Source organism: Gymnogyps californianus, chromosome 3, assembly GCF_018139145.2.
Source record: "Gymnogyps californianus isolate 813 chromosome 3, ASM1813914v2, whole genome shotgun sequence".
Classification (NCBI taxonomy): domain Eukaryota; kingdom Metazoa; phylum Chordata; class Aves; order Accipitriformes; family Cathartidae; genus Gymnogyps; species Gymnogyps californianus.
Genome location: NC_059473.1, coordinates 117261707 through 117288735, shown reverse-complemented (window position 1 = coordinate 117288735; position 27029 = coordinate 117261707). Strand labels below are relative to the sequence as shown.

The 27029-nt window shown below is 35.8% G+C and overlaps 1 protein-coding gene across 10 annotated transcripts in view; it reads left to right on the top strand.

Annotated features, from left to right (window-relative positions):
- Window positions 1–27029, top strand: part of PUM2 (pumilio RNA binding family member 2) — a 76338-nt gene that overhangs the window by 9634 nt on the left and 39675 nt on the right. For 6 of the 10 annotated variants that reach the window (XM_050893051.1, XM_050893052.1, XM_050893056.1 and 3 more), the window contains exons 2-5: window positions 19295–19363; window positions 25182–25287; window positions 25586–25773; window positions 26415–26587. In XM_050893051.1, coding sequence (XP_050749008.1) covers window positions 19313–19363; window positions 25182–25287; window positions 25586–25773; window positions 26415–26587 — 518 coding nt within the window. In that variant the 5' untranslated portion in view covers window positions 19295–19312. Of the gene's footprint in view, window positions 1–5470; window positions 5510–5930; window positions 5980–19294; window positions 19364–21361; window positions 21365–25181; window positions 25288–25585; window positions 25774–26414; window positions 26588–27029 lie in introns of those variants that run through there. The other 4 variants (XM_050893059.1, XM_050893058.1, XM_050893057.1 and 1 more) reach the window with 3 other exon arrangements.

Sequence of the window (27029 nt, the reverse complement as noted above, 5' to 3'; positions counted from 1 at the left end):
ATCACATCTGCAGCCTTTCTAACAGGCAGATTTTTACAACATATATTTGTGTATGTTGGACTAAGTAATCTGGTGTAGATTTTGTAATTTTGATTATTTCCAATTTTAATTTTTCATACAATTCTAAGATAGGTTACCTCTTGCTTCATTAGTGCTATTGAGGTGTTGGCAAAACTCTCAGTTACAGGTAATAGGTCTGGTTGTCTGTCTTTCCATATAAAGCTCTCGGCATGTAAGTCCTAATGGAAACAAGGGTTGTGTCAGACCTATGTTCATAACTTTGCTCTTAGATTTCATCCATGTTATTTCAAGGAAGAATTTTGAGTGATGTATTGAACTAGTTGTATACATTTTTTCTTTGTTTGTGTGGCTGGTCTGAAGTTTCATATAGAATTTGTTCACAAATCTCTTCAAAGGAAAAGTGAATTTTTAAAAGCTGGGTTGGTGTGTTTAGTTCCGTAAGTCTTTACACGTGCGTATTGATTAAATACAAAGCTAGACTCGCTGGAGATGACTTTGTGTAGTTGAGCTAAGAATAACCAGTCTGTCTGTTTGCTGTTTATCTCCATTACGATATATATTGCTTAAACTTTAGTTCTGGGCATACTACAATGAGGAGTTAGTCACGTAGTCTGAAGAAGTTGCAGAACTGATATTAGTAGGGTATTTTGACAATAAGCAAATATCTACTGTAACAGTACTGTTAAGACAAAGTAGCTTTAGATCTTATGTGTTACTCACAAAACCAAGATTGTTCAAGATCATTAAAAAAAATCCTCCTACCATATATCTGTCTCTACATATCTCCCTAAAGATTGGACATTCAGTAGTCGGTAAGGCTAGATGAAAAAGGTAGAATTGGGTAGAGGACTGGGGTTTTTTGTCTACATCTTCACACCTAAGTGTTCCATTCTGATTAAATATCTTTCCATATATGTCAGGTTTTATTGTTTGGACTTAACACTCTTGTTTAGCATGAAAAGTGAGATGTTTCTTGGACTTGAAAATTAAATTTTTTTAATTTCCTCTCAAAAAATACTTAGTTGAGGTTGTAGGGGGTATTTTGGGTTTTATATATGTCCATTTACATACTAAAAGATTGATAATACATCAGTTATGCTAAATTAAGAATGTGTGGAGATCATTAAGCGTATGTGTTCGGGGGCAGGTATTTTTTCCTGCAGAGGATTTTGTCAATACCAGAGAGAGAGATATTTCTCCTGTTGTCATTTGTACTTGTTTCAAGCCAAGACTTAAATGCTTCAAAAATGAGTTGGCAAACTTCATTTTAATCTGAGCCTACAATCTTTATTTTGTGAAAACCCCAAAATGTACTACCATGTGGGTTAGAGAAGTTTAATGTCAATTGCTGTGTTAGAATCTTACGTAGCTTAACACATTTGGAAGAAAAACTGAGGTTGGGGTGTAAGAATGAGATGTAGATAAGTTAGTTTTCTGTGCTACTTCGTTACATAGTCTACAAATGTCTAAAATCAGACATAGCAGTATGATGGAATTAGTGGTTTTACACATCATGCTGAGTAATAATGTAAAAGAAACTGCTGCCATTATGATTGAAAATCGTATTTTGATTGTTTTTAGCAAGGAAATATGTGGGCAAGCATTTATAATATATGGAACTCTAACATACATTAATATATTGTCTTGTAAAAAAATCTGTGGTACTTTATTTGTTTCTCTTAGAGGAGTAGTTTGGTAATGGTATTTAAAATTTAAAGTTTAAATCAATAAACATTTTGACAATGAATATTGTTCTTATATAGCTTGGACTTTTTTAAAATCCTAATGAATTAAGAGCTGCATATTTAAAGATATGTGGGAAAGCCTTTTATGTTATCAAGACTTTTTCTTTTTAGATTTCTATGTGGAATGAGCATTCCATGTGTCCTAGGCATGAATGAAGTGGCCTGGCAGGAGACCAGAGGAATGATGCATGTGAACATTGGTCAGGAAGCCAGTGGGGTTGGAGTAGGGGTTGCCTCAGCTGGAACAGTAGTTGGAGCAACGTCAGGGCCCAATTCAGGTGGAAACACTTCTCACACCATCCCTGCAACTGCAGTCAGGTGCTTCTGATGTCCAGGTACCCCTCAGTGGACGTTCTCAGGATGATGCCACAGTTGGGTATTTCTTCCAGAGGCAGGCTGGAGGGCAGTTGAGTGGCTACTCCAGCAAACGTTGCTGGCCCACAGGAGATAGCGTTCATATAGATTGTTTGGTAGGTAGTTTATTTGTTTTTCATTGAAACAGTTCCTGTGTTTTTTGTTCAATCTACATCTTTAAGAAAGATATGTGTGACCTAAGCTAGTTTTTCAAAGCATGTAGCAACCCAAACTTCCAGATAATTTTGTTAAAGCAGTTATAAATGAAACTGCATAAAATAATTTTGAAATGTTCAGTTTGAACCATTCATTTAACTTATATAAGCATTTCATATTTCTGTGAGTACTTATTTTTTATCAGAATATCATCAAATCATTAGGTTTGAATTTATGCAAAACAATTGGTTTAGTTTGAAAATGGACTAGCTTCTGGTAGGCTTTATGAGAAGTAATACGGATTTAGCACACAGTCTTACTTGTTACACTTGCAGGTAAAAAAAATTTGTTCAGGTAAAATAGAAGTAGTAGAATTAAGTGTAGATCAAAACTTAACTTTCTACTTTTGCAGATAGTAACCTAGAAGAAAAAAATCCAGTTTTAAGCTTTTACCCCCAAACGTTTAATTGATACAGCTTCCTAATTTTTCTTCAAAAACTTCATTCTGAATTCCAAATAGGAATAGCTTTTTTCCCCAGGACTCTTGTAATGTGCCACACTTAAGTCCATGAGGAACTTTAATTTCTTTTGGCATTTTTTTCTGGTTTTACTCTGCTACTTTTTTTCTTCCTCTTAAATTGATCTACATAGCAAAATAAAAAAATCTTTTCCCCTGACATCTTGCTTCATGCTGTATCACATCCTGTATTACACTTATACAGAAACTGTAAAGCAGTTCTGTAAATATAAAATTCTGCAATATTCTACTTGTCCGCTTGGACACACTTCCTAAGTATGAAAACACTGGATTTTTTCCTTGCCAGTATTCAGTCTGTTATACAGGCAACAGTGCCAATTTTCACTAGCATTTCCCAAGGCTGATAAGTTGTGTAGATAAAATTATTCACAGATAAGTAAATGCTGAGTAACAGTTGCATTTCTCTTCTGCCACCTGCTTTCCATCCCCAGTGGGAATCAGAGCCATGTCTTAATCAGCAGCTTTGTTTAATAATCAGTTAGGTCCATCAAAATATTTCTGCATTCCTCCAGCAGGTAAATGTCATGAACCTCATGTGTGTTTTCTGGTAACTTGAATAGGGGATGCAGGGGAACTACTCTTTGTTTTTTAAAGTGCTTCAATGGTTTTACACGTTATGAAGATTTAGTGAAGGGGAAACTACTTTTACTTTGCTGTGCATTGTTACCCGTGTGAAAATAGTGTTTTCCAGTGTACTGTAATCCGTACTGCCTTTATGTTCTGCCATTTTTCACTGCTCCCATTCTTCCTTAGCGGTATGGACTAACAGAAATCAAGTACAGACCAGGAGACTTCTCCATTTCTGTTCTTTGATTTGAGTGTTCTCAGTGTACCAGTGTTTTGGGGGATTTTGTTAAGACAAAAGTTACTGTTTTGGTTTTTTTAAAGAACGGGCAACTCTTGAATTAGAAGTACTAAAGAAATGAGTTTTCTAAAATCTAAATTCATGCAAACTGTGGAAGGAGTTTAGTTGTGATTGTGTTCTGTGAGTACTGGGTAGACAATCTCTGTGTAGATTAATATATGAAAGAATTTTTTTATGCGTTTAGAGAAAAATCGGAAAGAAAATTAATAAAAGCAAATATAGTAGATAAATATCTCAGAATGGTTGAGGTTGGAAGGGCCCTATGGAGGTCATCTGGTCCAGCCCCCCCTGCTCAAGAAGGACCACCTAGAGCCAGTTGCCCAGATTGTTATATAGTTACGTATAAAAGAAGTAGAAATTAAGATACTGTAATCTTTCATTCAACGTACATTATCTAAGCATATCTTAAAACTGTGAATTTTACATAAATTTTAGTATGTCATAGTACAGTCAAAGAATGTAAGACAATGCCAAAGTAATAAAGCATTTTAGATAAATATAGCAAGACTGAACCATTTTTTTTTTTGTGAAGACAGTGGAGCTCTAGCCCCACTGATTCAGTAGGAACTTAAAATATATAGAAAGTGAAATACAAAAATGGAAAATTGTAAATTCAGCGGGGATTTTTCAAGCAAAGATAATCACAAAAAGTAAGAAAATTTCATATATTGAAAATAAGGATTGCTTAAATTATCTTGGGAAACCCTAGTAGTCTTCTGGCAAGAAACTTACATAAGCCTGAGGCCTTAACAGGTGGATTCAAGTACATACAGAACGTGGAAAAACTTGTATTCACTTCTGTACCAGAAGATACGTGATACTTTTGACTGACTCTGGTACATAGAAGTGAGTTGAAAGAGGAGTTGTTGTGAGCAATTTGGTTTTAAGAGGAACAGATCAACTTGGCTGGAATCACTGATGGATTTTGAAGAATCCTCAAATTAGCTGAAGTGCTAAAGAAGTTGAGTAACAGTCAGAATAAGAAGCTAATAAATATACTTTATTAATTCCAAGAAACAAATTCCTGGGAAGACTAGGGAAACATTATCTTGGTCTTCTGAAAGCCATCTGAAATGTCTTCAAAAGAACTGAACATCTTATTAAGCATAAGGCAAGACAGCATCTTTAGTATTATTTGTCTAGTAAGGTATTTAATTTTTACTCTAGTTAAAAGACTGAAGAATTGCTTGTCAGTGTCTCTCATAAGGGATTATTGAGAAATGAACTATGGGAATTATCAGTGAAGAGTCAGTAGTTGAAAGGCAGTTCATGCTGTTAATAACATGCTTTAACTTTTGGTCAGCCCTGAAGTGATCAAGCAGTTGGACTGGAAGTCCCTTCCAACTGAAATACTCTATTCTATATTAATACACAGTAGCATTAGAGGCCATTGATAGCACAGGGAAAGATCAAGTGGGTTATCCTGGAGTTCCATGGTAGTACTGAGGCTGATTTGGAAATTACCAAGACTGCAATCGAAAAATTTCAGGTGCCACACACATATAAGAGAAGAGCAGGAAGTTCACACCACAGTTGAATGGAATTCAACACTTGGTTGAGATGGAAAAATCTTTTTGATAAGTATACACTTGACATGGTATTTAAATTAACTAGCCACTCTGACTCAAAACTAATATCAGTGGCTCATAGAACGTTTCAGAATAAGAGGCACGGAAATGTGTAATATTGTTAACATTCACATTCTGTCTGTGTTCTTCTATGGTTGCTTCAGCTGTAGCAGCAGAAAATTGACGTGATGGACAACAGTTACTCATATGGCAAAAATTTTGGAAAGTTGAACTATGCTGGCAGAAGGAGAGGCTATACAAAGTAAGTGGCAGCATAAGGGAGGAGAGAGGCTAGAGGAGCACTCATTTGCATGGGAGGTGGTATCCAAAAATCTTTGGACACTCAGCTGAAAGGTAATGCATGTGCAACTCCTCAATACAAGATGTCAAAGCCAGAAGTGTTAATTTCAGTCAGGAGACCGCCATTGTCACCTTTCGTATTAAAACAGTAGTGAGCATCTAGTCACTGACTGACAGGATTAAACTTTTTAATCTAGAAATAACCATCCCTGGGTCTCATTGATCTTCCTTTAAAATATTTAATATTGAAAAGAGATATAAAAGATAATGAACTAAGTATAAAAACTACCTCGCTTGGGTTTTTGACACGTTTTTTCTTTCCCTCAAGACCAAAAAAGCACTTCAGGCTCTTTGATAGGACAGCATCTGAGGAAGACCACTGTCCACTGTGGCATCATCCTTTTGTTAACATCCCCATGGGGCTGCAGATAGGTTAGTGATCTGTTTGTCATTGACATCACTTCGGTAATGAAGAATTGTCTAGGATACAAAGGCTTAGTGATAGTCAGTCCGTAATATTTGGAGTTATGGAGATGAGGTTTTTGGGAAGCTCAGGATATATTTTCTTGGATGTCAGAGTACTTGCAAAAGTTCTTCCCACGTGCTGAAGTGAAGAGCTACAGCAGTGTGATATTGCCCAAGCTATTTGTCCTCTCTTTTCCCCTACCTGCCCTATCTGCTTCCCTCCCTCATGGCAAAGGTATTTAAGCACTTCAGCAGTTTAAGCTAAACACATTGAGTTATGAATTTTAACATGTTGTTTGCTGCTTCTGCTCTCTCTGCCTTCAGTGGAGGGGAAAAACATAGGAACTGATGGTGAAAACATTAGAGTCCTACAGCTAGGTCTACCAGAGCCTTTGTCAAATCCTGAAGAAGCAAGAGTTGATAAGCAAAAGAATACCAGAGAAATGCTATGATTGTAGCAGCCTTTTCAAAGCATCCAAAGGATAGTGGTGCTGTAAACAAAAGAATATAAATTGTGTCTTTGCACAAAGCTTTAGTTGAGCTGCAGTTGCTGTAACTCATTTGTGTTAGAATTTACAAACTTGTCCAGAAGTTTTGTGAATAGCTGCTGTAACAAAGAAGAATCCTTTTTTGGGGGGATGAAGAGAACAAAGGAAAGAGTCTTACTGAGTTCAAGAGCTTTTTAACACTTCTGTGGTATGGAGGAGAAGCTCTGTATATTAGTTTTTCGCAAGTATTCAGCATGACTTCCATGGGGATCTATTAGAATTAATATAGCCATGAGAAAATGCGTGGATGTTATTAAACTATTAAAATGTGCAAATGTTTAACATTGCCTCCAGGATAAAATGGACAATTTCTAGCGAAAATTTTGTCTTGATTTTAAACAATAAGATTGTTTTGTTTGTTCAAATAAGATATGCTAATATGTTTGTGGAATGGAAATTGGGAAATAATTTTCCCATATGAGACCTCACAGTCATGTAGCCATCCCTTGGAACAATGAACATAATCTCAGCATTCAAATTGGGAACAACATAATCTGTTTCCTGACCTTACAGTGGGAGTTGCATTTCCTGAATCATTAGTTCTTCCTTTTATAGATGCTACTTAAAACTGACTCTAGAAATCTTAAGTGAGCTTGTGGTCCATTTTTTTTATTTCCTAACTTTATTTGCAACTTTATTTTTAAATTTAAGTAATAATTGTGAAATGTAACTATTTTAAAGTGCTTTCAAAATAACTTTCATAAACAGATACTTCAAGACTTTTTCAAGTGCTGAGCAACTATGCAGTACATAAGTACTATCCTTTTATTGCTAGTCTGTCATAGTAAAAGCTCAAGTTTTATCTTAGCTGATAGGTGGCTCCTTCTCCCTGTAAAGTTAATGTCCATCTGAAGCTGTTCTGAAGATCATTTATTTCTGTTCTGCAATCAACAGGTTCTATAACAACTTTGTTGTAAGTGTTGTCTTTCTGTGTTTAAGTTTGCAGTGGTTTTAATTTATTTTGCTATTTTCTTCAATTAATTACAGTAGCTTTTAGCTCCACTTAACTAGAAACCCAGATTATGAATGTCAAATGTGTGATTTAAGCAGCTTCTCAAACTTGCAAATTAGTAAAACTTTTCAAGCCTCACAAACTAAGAAAAGAAATCTTAGACTGGAAGGATTTTCCATTGTGGTTAGGGGAGAGCTGGGAGGAGGGCATTTGATTTCTGTTTTGGAAAATGTTGTATGCCCTGTTAAAACAGCCTTGTTTAAGTGCTTGGTGAGGTTTTTCCATCATACTAGTGCTGTATAATTTGGAGCAAGTATCATAAGTTTTTTCAGGTGAATTTTAAGGTTGTGGCTTTTTATGTGTTTAAAAAATCTAAATGTCTTGGAACCTGCATACTTGAGACATCACCTTATTACCTGCTTGTGACTCTCACAGTTCTGGCAGCAGACATAGCTGGAAAGAGGTAACTTGTCTGTCTTTCCCCTCTCTGATTTGAAATAGCTAAAAAGGAATATTTTGTGACATACTGCAGGGTGTTTTCATGTAATTCAACTGAAAGAAAAGCATTGAACCATTTTCTGTGATGTACTTTAAATCACTTCCCTAGCTAGAAAGAAGAAAATTACAGCGTTGAATTTTGCAGATACTTGATTTGTATTTTTATTAGTTTCAAGCCTGTAGTGCATGGAATAGACATCTTAATGGTAACTGTTGTCAGGACAAGGAGAGTAATTGCAGTCACCTGACTTGAGCAAACAAGTTTATTCCATGTAACTTTTGTTCTTCAGAGACTCTTTTCCTTAATCACCCCTTCCAATCACATTTGCCATTTTGATGCATCTGCATAGTTTCTGACCTTTTCACCAACATTTCGAACTGCAGCTGGTAGTTTTAGCTCATGAGATACTTGACCAGTTCCCACCCACTGCATATTGTCTCATATGCTATCAAGCTGTGAACTGCTACCTCCTCTTTGTGGATTGTAGTATTAGTTGTGTCTTTATTAAGTGTATTTACAAGTGTGCTTGTGCTTTCTTCAGCTTTTTTGTGCTTTCTGACATACTACTTAAGTTAGTCTTTACATTTTCCCCCTTTCTGACATACTCCTTGAGTTAGTCTTTGCATTTTCACCTGCTTTGATGTCTCCAAATACCTGGCACTTATGCATTGTTGAGTGTCTTAATGTGAATGACTACTTTAGTCTTACTTTACCAATTCAGTTTCTTCTTGTATCAATCTTTGTAATTTGTCTTCGCTTAGACTGAGAGCTCTTTGAAGCGGAGTCCTTCATGCTTATTCAGTAATTAGCATAGAGAGACTCTGGTTTGATACTACAGTGAAACAAATAGCATGTGGTCAACTGCGCATTATCTTTGATTTACATATAGATTATTTATCCTGTATACTTGTACAGCAGTAGCTCTGTGCAGAATCGGTTCAGGTCGCGAGGAATTATTGCCAGTAGCATAAATCTGAATGGTAGCGCTGCTTCTGGAGGTAACGTGGGCTGGAAGCAGCCGATGCACATTCGTGCACCTTGGAGCCTGATGTAATGGGAACCAGAGGCCTGAGCTGGCTGCTTACGGAGCCAGTTGAAGTTTCTTTGCATTTTATTCCCATGTGCTCCAGGTTCTAGGTGGGATTATGAGTGAGGCCTCATTCCAGACGTGATTATTATGTGGTTGTGGAGTTTTGTCCCAAAGCTAAAACTTGTTTTAGGCATTCTAGGAGAGTTTTGCATAGACATCCAGGATAAGGTGATGGGAGCCAGTAAGCTCAGGAAAAAGCTATATATCCAGCATTTTGCATTTGCAGTATGTTTCTTCGTATTTTCTTATTCATTTTCTTCTATTATTCAAGGTGTTAAGAAAATAAAAATATTTTAAATTTGGGTTAGTGTTATTTATTTTGCTTAATCTGAGTTCTTATCTGCAGGTTTAGAATGTAGTTTGCTTTCTTTTTTTCATGTGATTAAAACTGAGGCTTATGAAAGTATGACACTGCTTTATTGTGTGGAGGAGCTACATTTAGTTTTCTGAACTACCTTGGTTTGGTACAGTTAACATTAAAGTCAGGGTGATGAGGGACCTTGTGTATCTTTGTGAAGGTAATGGAAGGGTTACGTGAAAGCTTTTTTCTCTTTAGTGAAGACAATGGAGGTTGGAATGCACAGGGAACAAAGCAAAGTGGTGGGTAAATACCTGAAGGGAGACAGGGGGGCAAGGCATAGTCGGGTAAATGATTTGAGGGAATACTTTATTTTGGATGAGAAAGAATAACCTGGAATTTACACATCTAATCAGAAATTTTGCTTGTAAGATCACCTCCTTATATTTTGTTAGACGGTAATTCAAACGTGGGGTTCTTTTGTCCACAGTTACTGCTTCTGCCTACCCTAAGTTCTGCTGTTTATGTGCTGATAGCTGCTTTTACATGTAAGTGCTCTTAAATTTTTGGCTTCTTAAGTGAAAAGGTTGAAAAATTTGGCTTTAAATCCATCGTAACACAGATGTATTAATGCCAGTCTTTGAACTAATTTTTGTTACAAAGCTTTTATTACTTCAATTTGAGTTGTAAATAGCGTACTTTATTTCCAGTAGCTTAATTGTCATCAGTATAAAGTCTTTGGTGTTATTTTAGACTTTTTTTTGCTTCTTTGAAGGACTATGCTGGCCAACATTTAATGAGATATTAATGTCTAAGGCTAAGCTGCTGCTCTTACTGAATTAGAAATGAGGCTTATTGAATTAGAAGTAGTGTCTTTAGGGTTTTTTTTACAGTTGGCTGTTTTTTTCAGCTCTTAGGCAATTGTAGAAATCTATGTTTAGTTTAAATATGCATATTGTCCAAAGAGAACATCCTTAAAAAACAGCTGAAAAAAATTGATAACAGCAATTTCTTTAAGTGTCCATTCCCCTGCTGTGGACAGATAAAGTAGAAAACACATATGCTTCCCTATAGTAATTCTTTTAAAATATGTTAAAAGAAACATGCTTTACTGTTCTCTGACTGTCCTTGAGGTGATGCAGAGTTTACAGGCTCGAAGAATCAAGGTAGATTTTGAAGCAGACTGACATATATTTGAAACTTTTGGGTTTTTTACTGGCATTTTATGCTGGTGATACAGAGAAGTTGTGTGTTTTATCAGCAGCTTTCTTCAGAACAACTATTTATTCATAGTGGAGTGAGAAGTCTAAAAATTCTGAATTTCTTTTTTGTACTACCTGCGGTTCAATTCATTGCCTAAAGACTAGGTAGTTCCATTTCTTCATCTCTGGTTTTAGCACCCACTTTGAGAAGATCAGACTGTGTTGGTATTCCCTAGTTTCCTCTTGCCTGCTGGAGTTAAAAACCCAACAGAGCTTGTTCAAAGGGTACTGGACTGCGAGGGAGAAGAAGTCATGATGCTAGAAACTTCTGGGCAGGAGAATTACTGGCGGAACTTCAGTTTTTGCAGCTAGTGTTCTTGAAAACTGTATCCTTGAAAAATGAATCTTATGGTAAACACATCTGCCATATTCAGGAGTAAAGAAAATGAAAGTAAATGCTCTGAAGAAGGGGATTACTATATATCCAGAATTGCTGGGGGTGGGAGGAACTTTTCTGATATCAGTGCCACAATAACACAAAATAAAACTGTTTCCTGGAAATTCTGTCCGAGGGACTTTTGTCATTTCCTCAGCCCCACTTTTAATGGGGGGGGGTGGGGTGGGGGGGGTGTATACGTAGGTACAAAAATCTTTTTCTTGGTATAAGTTATATGGTTTATAGATCAGTTATTTTCCGTGAGATTCCTTAAAATCACATTCTTTTTAAGGTGGTATTAAAAATTACATAGTTTTTGAAACAAATTTAAAGCTTGTTTTTTACTTTGGGGGGGGTGTTCTGTTTCAGATTCTCTGGTAGCAAATAGAAAAGTGAAAACAATTTAGATATCTAAAGAAAACACATCAGCAAAAAAAGTCTTAATTGCAATGTAGAAAGTTAATTTATGGAAATTTTTACTTGATTCTAGGCCTGTACATTCTAATTGTTCCAATTCTTGTTAAGACATTTAAGAAAAGCTTGTTGACTCTCTATTAGAATGAAAGTTGCATGTTTCATTGATCATTACAATATATATTGAGATAAATTGTCCCTAGTTCCTGCTTGTGTGTAGATAAATTTTGGGTTTATACAGTTTTCATCTTCAGAAAAGGCAAAGTTTTAAGCCTTTTTTTATAGCATATTGCCTAGAGAGCACTAAAGTTTTTTAAGTTTTTTAACTTACTAAATAAAGTTTTTGAATAAGAGCTAATGATGAAGTAACGAAGGTTGATGTCTCAAAACAGCAATGCAGCAAATTAATGTCATGCTTCCTTATAGAAGTAGCTGTATAGTGTTATTGCTCACTGACAAAGCCTTTCAGTGTAGAATGGAACAATAATGGTTAGAAATTTGTCTCGTGAATTCCTCTAAACTTCTGTTACACCACCGGTAGCACTTATTACTCTGTTAAAGGAAGGTGATGCTAACTGACTAGCTTAACAAGAACGGTGTAGATTTTTAAAATTAGAAAAGAGAGATTTGTCATGTACATATATTAAGTAATCGACACCAATTAAATAATAAGCATGTTTAGACAAGAACTGCAATTCAAATTTCATTTCACAGATTTGTTTCCAAAATTCTGAATATATTTAGTGTCTTCCTTTTTTGTTTGTGGTATATTTATGCAGGAACATTGGAGTGAGAGATGCAGAATAATGTACACATGTCTGAGAGTGCAGTAGGGGGAAGGTTAAGAGTCTCACCGAACTAGGTGGGATTACACCTAAACTATTTCACATTGAAGATTAAACCTGTACATTTTCTTGTATGAAAGACAGTTCTTCTGTTTGATTTACAAGCAGTAAAGGACCAGTCAGCCCCTTTTTTGAAGAATTACCTTTTCTTGTAGCTCATTTAAATAATAAGCTAAAAAATGTACGGATAAATATTATTTTAATCATTGTTTTAATTACATTTTTAAAAATGATTTCCTGTTTATAAAAACACTCATTGGACAAGTTTTTATGGGATTTTTCTTCTATTTTGTAAAATTGTATATAAAATTTTTATCACCTGTCTCTTCTCTACACTTTTATTTTACAAACTTCTGCAGCATCTGTCACCCTGACTTCCTCTTCTATACATTTCTTAGAAACTTTTGAGTGGATAATTTCTTACATGATTAAAAGACTTTGAGAAACCTGCTAAGTTATTTAGTATAAACTTTGTGCCCTACTTATGTTGGAATGTATCACTTTAGCTCTTCAAATGGAGCAAACAGTGTAACTGTTATAAATAGTTATAAAATCTGGTTTCAGTACAGACACATTATTATTAATTTATGTGAGGCTGGTAGTTCTGCCAGTATTTGACTGTAGGGATTAAAATCCTGAGCTTGAGGACACCTGACAGTAGTTTAGAAAAACTTGTGGTAACAGTTCTGCCACTCTCAGGGCAAAGCTTGAACTTGTTGGGTGGGAAGACAGGCATGAAAGCCTGTGCAAGGAAGAGGTAAGTTTCTTATGTGGGGAATGAGTGCAATTACCTGTTTCTTAGAGCATGTTTCATTCTATAGCTGGGAACGGAACCCAAAGTTCTTGTTTCTTGTTAGGCCAATGAACCATCATGTAGCTCTGAAACAGGTGGCAAGATATGCTTCATTTTCGTGTGCTTTTCTTTGAGGGAGGTGGTGTCCTGTTATGCTTGCTCTGTATGGTCTGTTGCAAGTAGATCTGTAATTTCCAAACTTGGCAGTGACTTGTGAGATGCTATCCAGCATAATTTGATATATATTTTCATATATATGCTGTTGATAAAAACCTAGGAAATTCCTTTCTCCTGTGTGCATGCTTCCAGATTACTGATATTCCTGTTGAAAAGAAAGCAAGCAAAACATTTGGTCAGTCTTGTGTATGCAAGTGTCAGTTCTTAAGATCACCTTGCCCCTTTGTGACTTAGCTTTTTCAGCAGACTGGACAGTGCTTTTGCTGGGTATATTTATTCCCCCGCTCCTCCCTTGCTGCATGCTGTAGAAACCCTACCTTGAAATCTCCTAGTTTCTTTTTTTTTTTTTTCATTGTTGGTGTCCTCAGTACTGGTAGGATTGCTTCTCAAACTTGCAGTATAAAGTTCACAAGGAAATAAAACAGAAGAGCATTAAGATCCAGAGTGATTGGCTGAGCCAGGCCAACTAAATTGACAAACTAAATTTGTTTTTGTTAGAGCATTTGAATGTATTAAGGGTCATATAGTGCAAAACTATAGCTCCATCTCAGAATATGAGTTAAGAAGCCTAAAATACAGGGATTGAAGAATTATTCACTTGCCTGCAAAAAGTTTGAGTTGGTTTTAGAACACTATATTTTAATGCAATGAAAATTGTTAAATACTTATTGAGGGAAGATGTTACGCTTTTGAGATTATAACCATGGAAATGTGTGTTAGGACTTAAAATTGATTGCTTCAGTGTTTTTGTCAGAAATGCCTAACATCTTGTTTATTTGGACTGCTTAAGGAGCTTAGACTGCTCCATTTTGGAGTATTTAGTTAAGTCTGCAGTTGCATTACTGTTACATATGGTACTCAAAAAATGTTACCTCTTTTCAAAACACAACATACATGTTGACTTTGAATTACTCAGGAGCAGCAACTTTTATTAACCAGTTTGGCAGTAAGCGAACCTTTAGTTCCTTGATGCCTCAAAGAGATATGGGAAGATGCATCTAGCTAAAGGCAGTTTTAATCAAACCAAATGCCTTGTTTTCTTAAAATGTTACACAAAATATTTAGTATTTTGTAACTAACTTGTGTACAGAACATAGTTCAGTTGTGACTCTAGTAGTTGTCTGTTCAGCTGCTGAGCAGCTTTTTTTATCTGGGTGCACCATCTTCTAAACCAAAATAAGGAAAATTTAGATAATTTGGTAAAATATTCTAGAGGAGAAATCTCTATATTTCAATATACAGCACTGAACTACAATATTTGATGATAGAGGTGTGAAGATTGGCAGTTTAGGCTTGTTGCATAGTTTTCCCTCATTGTCCTTTGTTACAAATCTCTACTAGATTTGTGTCTAACATTTTAATTTGTATTAAAATATTATTTTTATCTAGTACTTTCTTGGTGGCTACCCATCTGAAATGTTAAATGAGCTTTTTGTATATGTAGCCAAGTGTCTGGCATGGCTTTACAAGACAGTGTTTAACTATGTATTGTATTTTAAAATATAGACATTTTAGTGTTCTTAAATTAGTTTTAAACTTGCTAATAATTCTAAGTCTCTGCCATAAGCATATCATACATAAGAAGATAAATGTTGCAGAAGAGCCACTCCTGTAGAAAACTACTAAAAAGGTATTTTGCATTAAAGTATTCAGCAAAATAAAAGGCTCAAGCATTTGCAGTGCAAACAGAAGCTTCCTTTTCTTTCCGGTCACAGTACTGTAATTGCCAGGTGTTTTGTGTTGAATTTATGGCCTCGTACTGTAACTTCAAAATGCGTCGTTCTTTTCTTTGCCAGGGTGGTTAGAGTATTCACCTGGGAGGGGTGGGATGAGATTTGGAATTTCTTCATGCAGGAAAAGTGTCTTTACTACTTTCTGGTTAGCTGGTTTAACCATTTTTGATTTATAAAATGAAGTCTTCCTGTCTCTTTTTGTTTTGTGGTGGTGGTGGTGGTCTATTTTTTTTCTCTGACACTTTTTTTCAGAGAAGGGGCTGATCTTTGCTTTTGCAAGAGAATGGTTAGAAGCTTGTTTCTGGCAGGATGCAGGGTTATTGGAGAGAGTACTTCTCCATAGATCTGGATCTAGGTGCCTGGATTCCAGAAATGAATATTATTTAAAGCAGTGTTTCTTGTTGTAATCCTAGATGACTATCCAGTCAACAGTCTGCCTCCTGAATTCTGTCCTGGGTTATGTCAGGACATGGTTTCATGTTACTGGTTTATCATCTACCTGCCACTAAGCAGATACTCCTACTCCACCTTGCTCCAGACCAGTTTCTCCTTGTTTCTTTCCCCATGTCGAATCTAGTGGTCTTGCAGTGGTGGTGTTTTAGCCAGGTGGAAGGTGTCCCTGCCCATGGCAGAGGGGTTGGAACTAGATGATCTTTAAGGTCCCTTCCAACCCAAACCATTCAATGATTCTGTGATTCTGATCTGGTGAAAGTCTCATGCATGGAAAAAGAAGGAAAAAACCCTTCTGAATCAAACCTTTTGCTTGATGATTACCAAGTTCATTGCAAGGGGAGTGGTAAAAGCTGTTGGGGGAAGGATGGAAGGACTGTCCCATTCGTCAGTAGCTGGCTAGATGTGCTCAGCTCTGTCATGAACTCAATTTATTAGTTGAGTGTTGCAGCATTCAGTATTGAGGATTGTCTTGTGGGCATAGTGTGAGATAGTGAAATACAGAAAGAAACAAGATAACTACTCTTACTAGGAGTTTTGACAGTGTGAAGGAAGGTTTTTGTGTAGGACTCCAGATTTAAAATAAATTATTTTGTGAGTTTCAGGGAGAGAGAGAAAGAGTGTAAACTTTAGGAAGAAAGAGTCTACTAAAAAAAATACAATTTGTTAATTACATTAGTTAATTGTGTTAAAATCTCATTCCTGATGCTGTGATGAAAGATGGACTAATACATGCTGGTGTGTTGTATCCAGTTTCTGTGGAAGGGGAGAAAGATCAGAATTTTCTATCGGTATGTCAAAGGGGAAAAGTTCATGGATATGCTTAAACTGTTCTATCTATTTAACAGCAGTGTGTGAGGGATTGTTACACCTAAAGACTGCTTTGGTGTGTAGTACCCATTTGTGCATAATTTGGGGGCCCTGTGGAATGATCTGATGTGTATCAGAAGTGTGGAACCATTGCCAGCTTCTCGTGGTTGGAAAGGCTTATTAGCTTTCAACTCCTGAAAACTAAGATTAGACCTAGCAACTAATCCCAAAAGCAGGTAGGTGGTAAATGGAGAAAGAGGAGTCTTCAGATTGTGGGGGGAGGAAGAAAAACAGGAAAAAAGATGTAATCAACCAAAACCAGGAAAAAATTGTGAATGTTGAGCAGTATGTTTTGTAGGCCTCCTTTTTGATTTATGAATTATTCCAGATGACAGGGAATGTATAAAAATAGAGAAATTATTTTTTGAATGTTCTGAATTTGAGGTAGAAAAAGTATATATTAAAAATTTTTGTTTCTAGAGTATATGAATTAGGTGAGTGTTGGCACTGAATTGGAGAAAATAAAACTTCCTGGTAATACAGATGATCCTAACCAAAGTTTCTCCTTCGGGGAGAGGGCATGTCTTTATATGTAGTAGATCTAGTTTGATTGCCATTATTCTAGATGTTTTCTTCTCTTGTTGTAGTGATAGGGCTAGCATTGAAGAAAACAGATCTTCAGAAGATATTAGTGCTGCCTGTATTTTCTCAAATCTGTAAACTGATCTGTGAAACATGTATTCATGGTATGTGACAGGATTTTGTGGGCTGCTGTTTTTGATGAAAACAGAAATGGAGACCCTCTTTGCTACAGTAGAAGGACTGTATTGTTTCTCTTGCTGCTGATAGCAATAGATAACACTAACTTAAATTTCATGTTTGTAAGAAAGAGGCCAGTGAGCAAAATCAATGTTCAGTGTGCTAAAGTTTATTTACAGTTTCAGAAAACTTCAGTTTCTTAAAGTTGACTCTGAACTGCTCAGGGAAAAAAAAAGGAGTTAGCTGTGCTATTACTCTGATTCTTGGATTGTCTTTTCTTAGAGACTAGGAAGTGTGTGTGGCCATGTTTTTGAACTTTGCTGAATTGTGAAAAATAAGCGTTTTGTATTAGGTCTTGCAGCCAAAAAAAACTCCACACAAAACCACCACCACCAAAAATTAAAAACCACAACCAAAAAACTTAAACATCTTTCAAGCTTGGTTGTTTTTTATCTAATAGTGATTTGGGTAGTGTTTATGGTAAATATAGTTTGGCAAGCATTAGCTACAAATTCTGTTTAGAGATACTGTTAGACCAAAACCACCTTTTGAGACAGAAATACCTAATTTACTATTAGACTGTAATTGAAACTGAAGTGCATGACTTCAGCATCAGGAGTGGCTTATGGTAAGATAATCAACTCTCTCAACCATCTATAGAAGAAATTCTGTTTTCAGAAACTGTAATATCCAAATTCAGAAGTCTTCAAAATTTGAATTTCTGATTTTTCTTTCTAAATAATTCCTCTTTTACAGTTGATTTTTCTATGTGCATGCAAAAAGATTTGATTATCCCTTGGAGCTAATAAAAAAAGAGCTTCTTTCACATAAATTATAAACAATCTGTTTTTTAATTCATTTGAAAAAATGTCTTTCGCTTTTTTAAGAATCCATGAAAATCTGCTTTCAGTTTTTGAAAGAATAAAATCAACCTAATTGACTTAAATGTCAGCATCGCTGGAAAAAAGGTCAAGGTGCTGATTTCACACACACCACCACCCCCAATAATTCACTGTAAAACTAAATTTGCTCTTCAGTAGCTCACTGAAATTGTTGGGAATTGGTTTGAGAATCCATCTTAACTAAAATATTGTTCTTTCTGAGGGAATATTTCTTTCAGCTGTGAAATTTCTTCCTCAAAAGAACAGACACACTCAACCTCAGAAGTTAATGGCTTATAATGATTATGGGGCAATAACAATATCTTGGGAGTAGAATTTTGAGAATAGAGCATCTATTGACAGGTAATTAACGCTTTACCAATGCTAAGAAAGAATTGGAAAAGTTGTTTGCGCCAGAATATTAAAAGCACAAGATTGTTTCTTTGCCTAGTATTTGAGTCTTTTTTTGAAAAGTGATCTTAATGTGTTGTCAGCTGTATGGAGTAACTTCATTTTGTTTTATTTGTTAGTGTAAACAGATGGATTTACTAGGTGAAATTAACTCCTCAGGAGAGACTGGTATTGGGAGGGAAGCTTTAATTTTACTTTGAACTTGAATAACTTTACCATTTTACCCTGCTGCATCTCACTGTTGAGAAAGAAGGGAAGAGGAGAAACAACAATTTCCCTTTTTTATTTGTTTTTCTAAGCTTGTCATGGCTTTGAAAATTCCTTGTGGAAACCATTTTCTCAGGAACGAATGCAACCAGTGCATTATGTCTGCATGCCATGGAAAAGGAGGTGGTTTGTTGCAGCAGCAGCTCTTGCTTTAGTAATATACCTTTCATATTTACAACAAACAAAAAAAGACAACACACAGAGCAGGAAGAGTGCCATTTCCTGGAAGAAAGCATGAGAAATTGTGATAATGCAGTCAGTTACTAGATTTTAAAAGCAATGCATTGCTAGTAGCTTTGTGACCTGTCGTGAGCTTTTCTGTGTTTTCTGCTAAGTGTACTCAGTAACATTGTGTGCAACGGCTCATCTCCTTTCCAAAGGATATTGTATGTCCAAATCTTTAATTTCATTTGTTTTGCATTTGTTGCAAATGTAATATTGGTCATTGTTTCCATAGTTTGTGAAAATCATCTGGCTATATGAAGATTAAAATTTCTAAGTCTCTCGGAATTTCTTACATGTTATTATATTAGCATGGTTCATTAAATTGGTTACTAACTGTATCTGTTCATGAAATCTAAACTCATGTTCAGCCTAGACTGAGTAGCAAATTTTGTGTATGCTTTCAATTGTCAAAAATCTTGTGGAGTATTACAAACTCAACTTTTGAATATATATTTAACTAATGGATTGCTCTTTTGTGTTTTCCCACTACAGGTTCGATCTGTGGATGAGATGAATCATGAGTTTCAAGCTCTTGCCCTAGAATCTCGGGGAATGGGAGAGGTAATTATTGAGGGCTGAAAACCCAGTTGGTTTGGGAATGTTGATACAATTTAAGAAGTCTTAAATAATACGACATGAAACAAAGAGCTTCTCTTAACACCAAATTGATTTTTCAGGCAACTGAAGATTTCTGTTCTAAGATGAAGATAAACTAAGTACTTTGCAAGAACACTGGGATGGTTGTTGACTGGATCTACTGTGTTATTATGTCAGTCTTATTAGATGACTGATACTCTTGGGGAAGTGACTGGGTAATTTGTTTGAAAGTTTGTGCAGCTCTATGAAGTGCGGCATGTTTTCAGTGTCACTGTATCTAAGCTAGTGAAACAATTGCTTACTACCTCTGAGAAGCCAAGGAGACTAGGATCTGAAAAAGGTTTGGCTCCAGAAAAAGTGAAACTGGCGTACCCTAGCAGAAATGTGTGGTAATTACTCCTTAAAAGAAGATTTTAACCAGGGTGAAGAGTGCTTTATATAATTTAGAGGGACGTACTACTTTTTTGATTGGTTTTGTTTGTTTGGGTTTAAGTCGGTGTACTTTGGGGTGGGGGGGGAGTAAGATCATGGAGGATGACTTAGCTCCTTCAAAAGCAGTTTCCTGAAGTGTTCAGAAATTAATCAATGTGCATTAGGGTTACTTGCCCTGATAGGACATGGTAATGAAATAAATTCACGTTGAACTAAGATTTCAAATACTGATCCTTTTGTCTTGCTGGATATTTACCTAATTCAGTTGATAATTGAACCAGTGACAGTATTTCAGCTTAACTTTCTTAAAATGATGATAGGACTGTGATCTCTATGGAAACCATAACTTATTGATGAAAACCAAATGCCATGTTCTAGTTGCTGAACATTTCTGGGCTGACACATGGCTATTCTTACTTGATTTTTTTACTTTAATGAAGCATTTAACCAATCAGTTGGCTTTTCAGCAATTTTTGCTTCATCCAGGGTTCCATGTTGACTTTCTTGAACCATCTCCCATTTGAAAAAGCAATAATAGATGAAGCCCTGTTGTTTAGAAAGCTGAGTAGCCACATTGGATATGCTTGCTTCCGCCTGCCCCCTCACCCCCCAGCTCTTAAAACTCCTTTTGAAAGGTAAAGGTGTTAGTAAGGTATCTGTGATAGTACCAGCAGTGTGATAGAGTGGATGGGTAAAATTCATATTGGTGTTTGTTCTTTTGCCACCCATGAAGTACTCTGAAAGACTGAAAGCAGTGAAAGTGAAGGATGGCACAAATGCCTGGGAATTAAATTGAGATATATATGACTGCTCATACAGATCTTCGTTTTAGGTTATCGCAGATTGAGGGAGATATTTCTGCATGATTATGATTTTGTTTGTTTGTGTTCATGGTATTCTGTGGATCTGTAAAGATGTTTTTAAAAAAAAAAGGCACAACAAACACCCCCCCCCCCCCCCCCCCCAAGCCAGAGTTCTGGTACAGTAATATAGCATCAGAAATTGATACTATATTGTGACCCTGCACTTATTAGGTTATTATGTCTTTCATTTCAACGGTGTCTTCCAGGTATCTTGAGGTAATACAGGTTCATATAGCTAGGTTGACTTACTCAGTAATTTTGTTAATGTGTTGCACAACATAAGGTAGTTCTGGAATAGACTCCTTGGCTGTTTTAACCTTCTTTTTGATTATAACCTTCCAAAATATTAAAGGAAATGTCCTCATAAATATCCTTGTAAGCTAGAATTGGTATTTGTACATTCTTACGTGCTGCCCTTTCTACTTTTGAAAGGTGTGAAAGGGAGGTCATGTCAAATGATCTGCTTCTAGCTATTGGGAAGTTGTTCTCTTCCTCATTTTCTCTGTCTGGATAGATTTTTCTCTGAACTGAAATTAATTTCTTGTTCATAATTCTAATCCTTCTTGGTCTTTTTTTTTGACTGGGAATCAATACTTGGCATTAGGAGGCTGTTAAGTCTTACTTTTCACATCATTACTGAAGTCAAGACTGTCTGTGAATCCTCAAGCAAGTATCTTTTCCATGTGCTAATGTAAAGGAATATAGTATGAAATCTGTTTTCATTGTACCATAACACATTTTGGAAATAATACATAGTGGAAATCCTTCTGTTAAGGTATCCATCTGAGCTGCATTCAGATGGAGCCTGGTATCAATCAGTATCGGGAATACGACAGCGTAACATGAGCCAGATGTACGGTTTCCTTGATCTGTTTCTGTCTTGCAATTCTTTGTTAATTTATTCTGTAAAGAAACAGACTAAAGTTTTATTAGCAAGAGATCTGCTGTATTGCAGGCATCTTTCTCTAAATGTCTCCTAAAACTTTAGCTGTTAGATTGGTTCAACACAGATGATGCTTCTGGCTCCAGCTCCCAAAAGCTATCATGACCCTTGAGGTCGTGATAATATTCTGAAGAAATACTGACACATGGTGCTGTTTCTCTTCTATAGGCATCTGTTGTTTGCTATTTCAGGGCCAGCATAGTGGGCTTCAGGACCTTTAGTGTGACCTAATACAGGCATACATAAAATGAATTGCCAAACAGAATATAAAACTAAATCTTTTGATAATGTCTATTCTTCTAGAAACTTGCAAGGTCAAAGCACACACAAATTTCATTTTAGGGACAACGTATCCATTTCTGGGGTCAAAACTTCATTCAGAGAAATTGTAGGAATAACTTCTGATCTTAAAAATAAGTAAAAAAAAAAAAAAAATCCTTAATTCAAGAGCCAGTAATCGAGACTGTGCAGTTAATTATCAGAGAGCTGGTTAAGAGGCAGCTTTAGCATAAATGGTTATTATCTATGCATAGAAAAGGGCTTTGTTCATCTGGCAAAGACATAATAGGGATCGTGCTGATACTGAAAAAGACACTTTTTAAGCATACTGTTGGAAGAGCTTAGTAAGAAATACAGCAATCTTTTCCATTATTTTGAATTAGGATTGGATGTATCTTTGTAAAGTTTGTTTTTCATTGGATTAAATGCAGGAAAGATTGAGCAAAATGCATGTTATCAAAGGGTAAAGCGTGATGATTTTAGCTACTTGTATTAATTTGTGATGACTTCTTGATTAAGTCTTTTTCAGTAGAACCAATCAACTGGGTTGTTTTTTTCCTTGTCTATTAAAGAGGAACACATGTGTTTTGTTTTTCTGAAGAGTACTTTTTTTTTTTGAGTTCCACGGTGAAATAGTTAACAGCTGCTAGGGCTGCTTATTTATATGGCAATCCAATAGCTAGAATATCCCTTTAAAAAGAGCATAGTGTATGTCATATCCATCATCTGTCAAAAATAAGTAAATAATCTAAATCAGTGGCCGTCAGGGAGGTGCAAAATTGTAAACTTTTAAAAACTCCATTTATTTAAATATTTGAGGGAATTCTTTGTTGTGTAGAAATTTTAAAGAAATTTTTTTCTGTAAATCTGTCTGATCTTCAATAGGATACAGTTTAAATTTAGCCTCTTGAGGTATAGATGATGCATTATGTTTTGTGTTAAAGATATTCTGTATTCTTTTTGTACGAGAGTACATGAAGACCACAAGCAGTTGAATATATCTGTTTGGAATTTGAGAGTATGTAGTTTAAAAAAAAAAAACAACAAACCAAAGCAAACCTAACAAAAACCCACAAACAACAACAAAAACCCCTGCAAACAACAACAAAATCCCCCCAAAACAACCTCTACTGTTGCAGTGAGGATTACTGCTGCTTTCTATCAGTGGACAGTTTTTTTTTCCTCTGATAGAAATCCTACAAATGAGTTTGAAATCAAAACCAGTATTGCAGTGTGTTCTGCTCTAACTTTCCATGTTGTTCTTACCATTGTGTTGTCTGAACACCTGTCTGATAGTGGAATTTACTAATTTCGGGGTAAGCATACTTTAATCATCATTTTATGACACCTAAGATATTACTTGATTTGTTTTATTCTGACAAGGTTGTGTTAGGTTGTGACACCTTCAGTTCTGTATTTCTCATAGCTCTCATCTCAGCTGGACGCATATTTGAATTTGTCTTAAACTGCATTTAAAATAAAATGTGATTCTCTTTCTCAAAACCAAGGCTTCATAGATACCATGAAATGCTTGCTTTCTGTTCTACCACTATCCTACAAAATGAAAAATAAGTAGCATTGCAAACTTCTTACAATATAAAGCTAAAAAGGATGAGTAGATTGCATAGGCTGATCTGAAATATATGATCTTTTGTTTTCAATTGAACCGCAGTTGTAAGATTCCATTAATCTGTTTCTCTGTCCTCTGATGGCTAACTTCATCCCTTAAATTTGGGGTAAACTTAGTATCCTGGTGCTTCCAAAGTATGTTTGGTTGACACCTCGTGATGATTATCTCATGCATTGAGAAAGTGGGCGCCTCTGTCAGGGCAGGTCATAACAGTTTTAATGCTCTTGCAAGCATAATACTCTCCTATAGTTTTATTGAGCTTTAGCTGTTTATCATCCTCCACCCTGAGTCCTTCTGCGGTAATGAATTTATGTAAGGAACCCAGGGATTTCAGTCAGTTAGCTAGCCAAAATACTTTCTTTCCGTAAGTTAGTCCACAGGAGCTCTTGTCACCTGTTTCAGTGTTACTGTGGCCTGTTAATGGTAATCTTATCCTCCTCTTTAAGCTGTTTTCACGAGCTCTTTCAATGCCACATTGAGAAATACCTAAAAAAATACTCTTGTTAGTAGTTTTGTCAAAGCTCATACTAAGCAGATGTGACATTCGGAAGGGTTTTTTACTCACTTAAGTAACAAGAGAATCAAAGCTCCAGAATGTATTCGTTTATTGCAAACAAAGATTTATCAGATTACATTTGGGTTTTTTTAAATTCACAAAAATTAAAATTCTAAATTGAACATTACATTTTGCAAAACTTGATGGCTTACAATGCTGTCTTCAGAGCTCTTCCCTATTTTTTTTGCAAGTTGTTTTCATTGTAGTTTCAGTTGATGGACCTTGTAAAGTATGTAATATATAGTCTGAGAATACAGGTTTTTAAGCACACGTTCAAGAGAAAATGCGATATGCAGAGTTTGGCTGTTGTACTGCTACTGATGTGAAAAGTTAGAGGAGTAAAATAAAAGTAAAAAGAATGCTGGCATTTGAGGTGTTTCTGTTTGTGAGGTGCTTCTGTCATGTTGCGCTAAGTTTTCTGTCATTGAAGACAGTACAAAAAGTGATACTGATCTAACTTGAAACCGTCTGCTTTAGAAGTAGTAATGAAAAAAGAAATCATACAGCTAAATGAAATCGTTGGTATGTGGAACTTCAAATTTGAATGTCACAGATTTGTAACCAGCAGATCCCTATGATCTAAAGGAGCTGACTTGCCACCATGTCTGTTAGTCACTTTCAAAAATTTGGAACATGATGCATTTCTAAGTGAACAGAACTTTACGATGAACTGCTGCTGTTTCTGGTTATCATGATAGTATTAGTTAAAGGCCAGGCTTTTGAGCCAACATGGAATGAAAGCAGTGTTAAAGTTTCGGAGAGGATTGACTTGGTTTAACACAGGGATTAATTTGGTTGGCTTTTTTCACAATGCTTCTATATTCTGTATCTGTCCCTCATAACTTCAGAATCTCAGTCTTGTTGGGGTCATTTGAGGAATTTCTTTATACAGCATCAGCTTCAGTAACAGAACGTAACTTCTAAGTGTTTATAATTATTCCTTGGCAACACGTGCTTCCTTATGTAAAGCTGACTTTGGTATCTAAAATTAATTACTTGCATATCCTCTTAAGAGTATTGCTATTTTTTGCCCATTTATAAGCATATTTTAAATAAAACCATTTTCTCTTTTGGAACAGCTTTTACCTGCCAAAAAGTTTTGGGAACCTGATGATTCAGCAAAAGATGGACAAAAAGGAATATTCCTTGGTGATGAGTGGAGAGAGACTGCATGGGGAACTCCTCGTAAGTGACTGACGTATATGTATTGAAAAATCAGTCATGTTTACTAAATGTTATTTCAAAGTAAATTAGTATTATAAATTTTAATTGTGTATTAAATTTGATTTTCCTTTAATTATGAGAATGTGTACTGCACTGGTGGTTGTATGCCAATAATGCTTTTTTAAACTGGGGTTTTGAATTTTTTATTTAATTTAATTTTCATCTTGTTTAATATTGCCTCTGTAGTGAAATGCAAAAACATTACAAGCAGTATTTTTAAAAAATACAATAGTTTTATTTATTTGTTTGTTTTTAACAGACCATTCTATGTCCCAGCCTATTATGGTACAGAGAAAGCCTGGACAGGGTTTTCATGGAAACAGTGAAGTAAATGCTGTATTGTCTCCACGATCAGAAAGTGGTGGCCTTGGAGTGAGCATGGTAGAATATGTGTTAAGTTCCTCTCCAGCTGATAAATTGGATTCCCGGTTTAGGAAAGGAGCTTTTGTAAGTAATGCGGTGTGTTAAGCTTGCGTAGTTGCCTACTATGGTCTTACGTCTTATATGGTTATATCTTCTACTGTATTTGTCCATTTTCCTTTTTAAACTCTTCACTTCAGAAGGAAGTGTGTAGTTGCTATCTGTCTGTCTTCCTTGGTTGGAGGGGGCAGAAGAGGAAAGTGGTTTAGGAATCTTGACTAAATAGCTGTCTTAAAAAAAGTACTTTCCTAACACTTTTAAATAAAGATAGGAAAAAGATTGCAAATAGCTTAATTTAAAATGCGTGATGGGCTTTGTTCTAGATCTTCCTATTCTGTGTTTCCGTACGGGTTTGTTTTGTATTAGATGTTTTAACTGTATAAAATAAACTTTATCGAATTCAAAGTGTTACTGCTTTAACAGCACCGCTATAGTTAAGGTTGAGTTAGCTCTTCCATTATAAATCTTGGCATTCCTTTTCACATTTTGGCAGTTAGTAATTGCATGTGGTTGAAACTTGATGACCAAGTTACCCACCAAATGCAATTTCATTGAAAACAAACTGTTTGTGTTGTTTACGTGCACTGTAGTGTAGAATTAGGTCACCTTGTGGTGCTCCTATTGTGTTCTGTTCAATATTCAGAATCAAACAGATTCTTTTTCCTCAGGGCACTAGAGATGCTGAAACAGATGGACCTGAGAAAGGAGATCAGAAAGGCAAAGCTTCTCCATTTGAGGAGGACAAAAACAGAGATCTTAAACAAGGAGATGATGAGGATGTTACTAAAATAAATGGCAGAGGTTTGCCAAATGGAATGGATGCCGATTGCAAAGATTTTAAGTAAGCTTTTAACTGTTTCTCAAGAAGATGAGCATGTCTCTTAAGGGCATTATTACAGTTCTGGTTTGTGTGTCAGCTTTAAACATTACCCAGCTGCAGACTGATTCTTCCTACCTCACATCCTCCCTTTCCCACTGTGCCACATGTTTCTTAGGGTGTCATTAATGTGTGTGTCACTTCTCATTAGACAAATTCATCTTAATATAGTAGTTATTCAAAGTAAATGGGTAACTTAAAAAATGTGGTGAATTAAAGAGGGATGAAAACTTTAACCCTTTTAATTTCAAACTAAATTCCTTTCTCTGCTTCTTTTTAGCACTCTAACTTTTGCGTCTGATTGTTGTTGTAGAGAGTAAATCCTACAGAATTTTAATTTTCCTTCTAATTTTGCTAGTGGATACCACAGCCTAACACAATTAGTTCCCCACAAAAGTCTTTATAG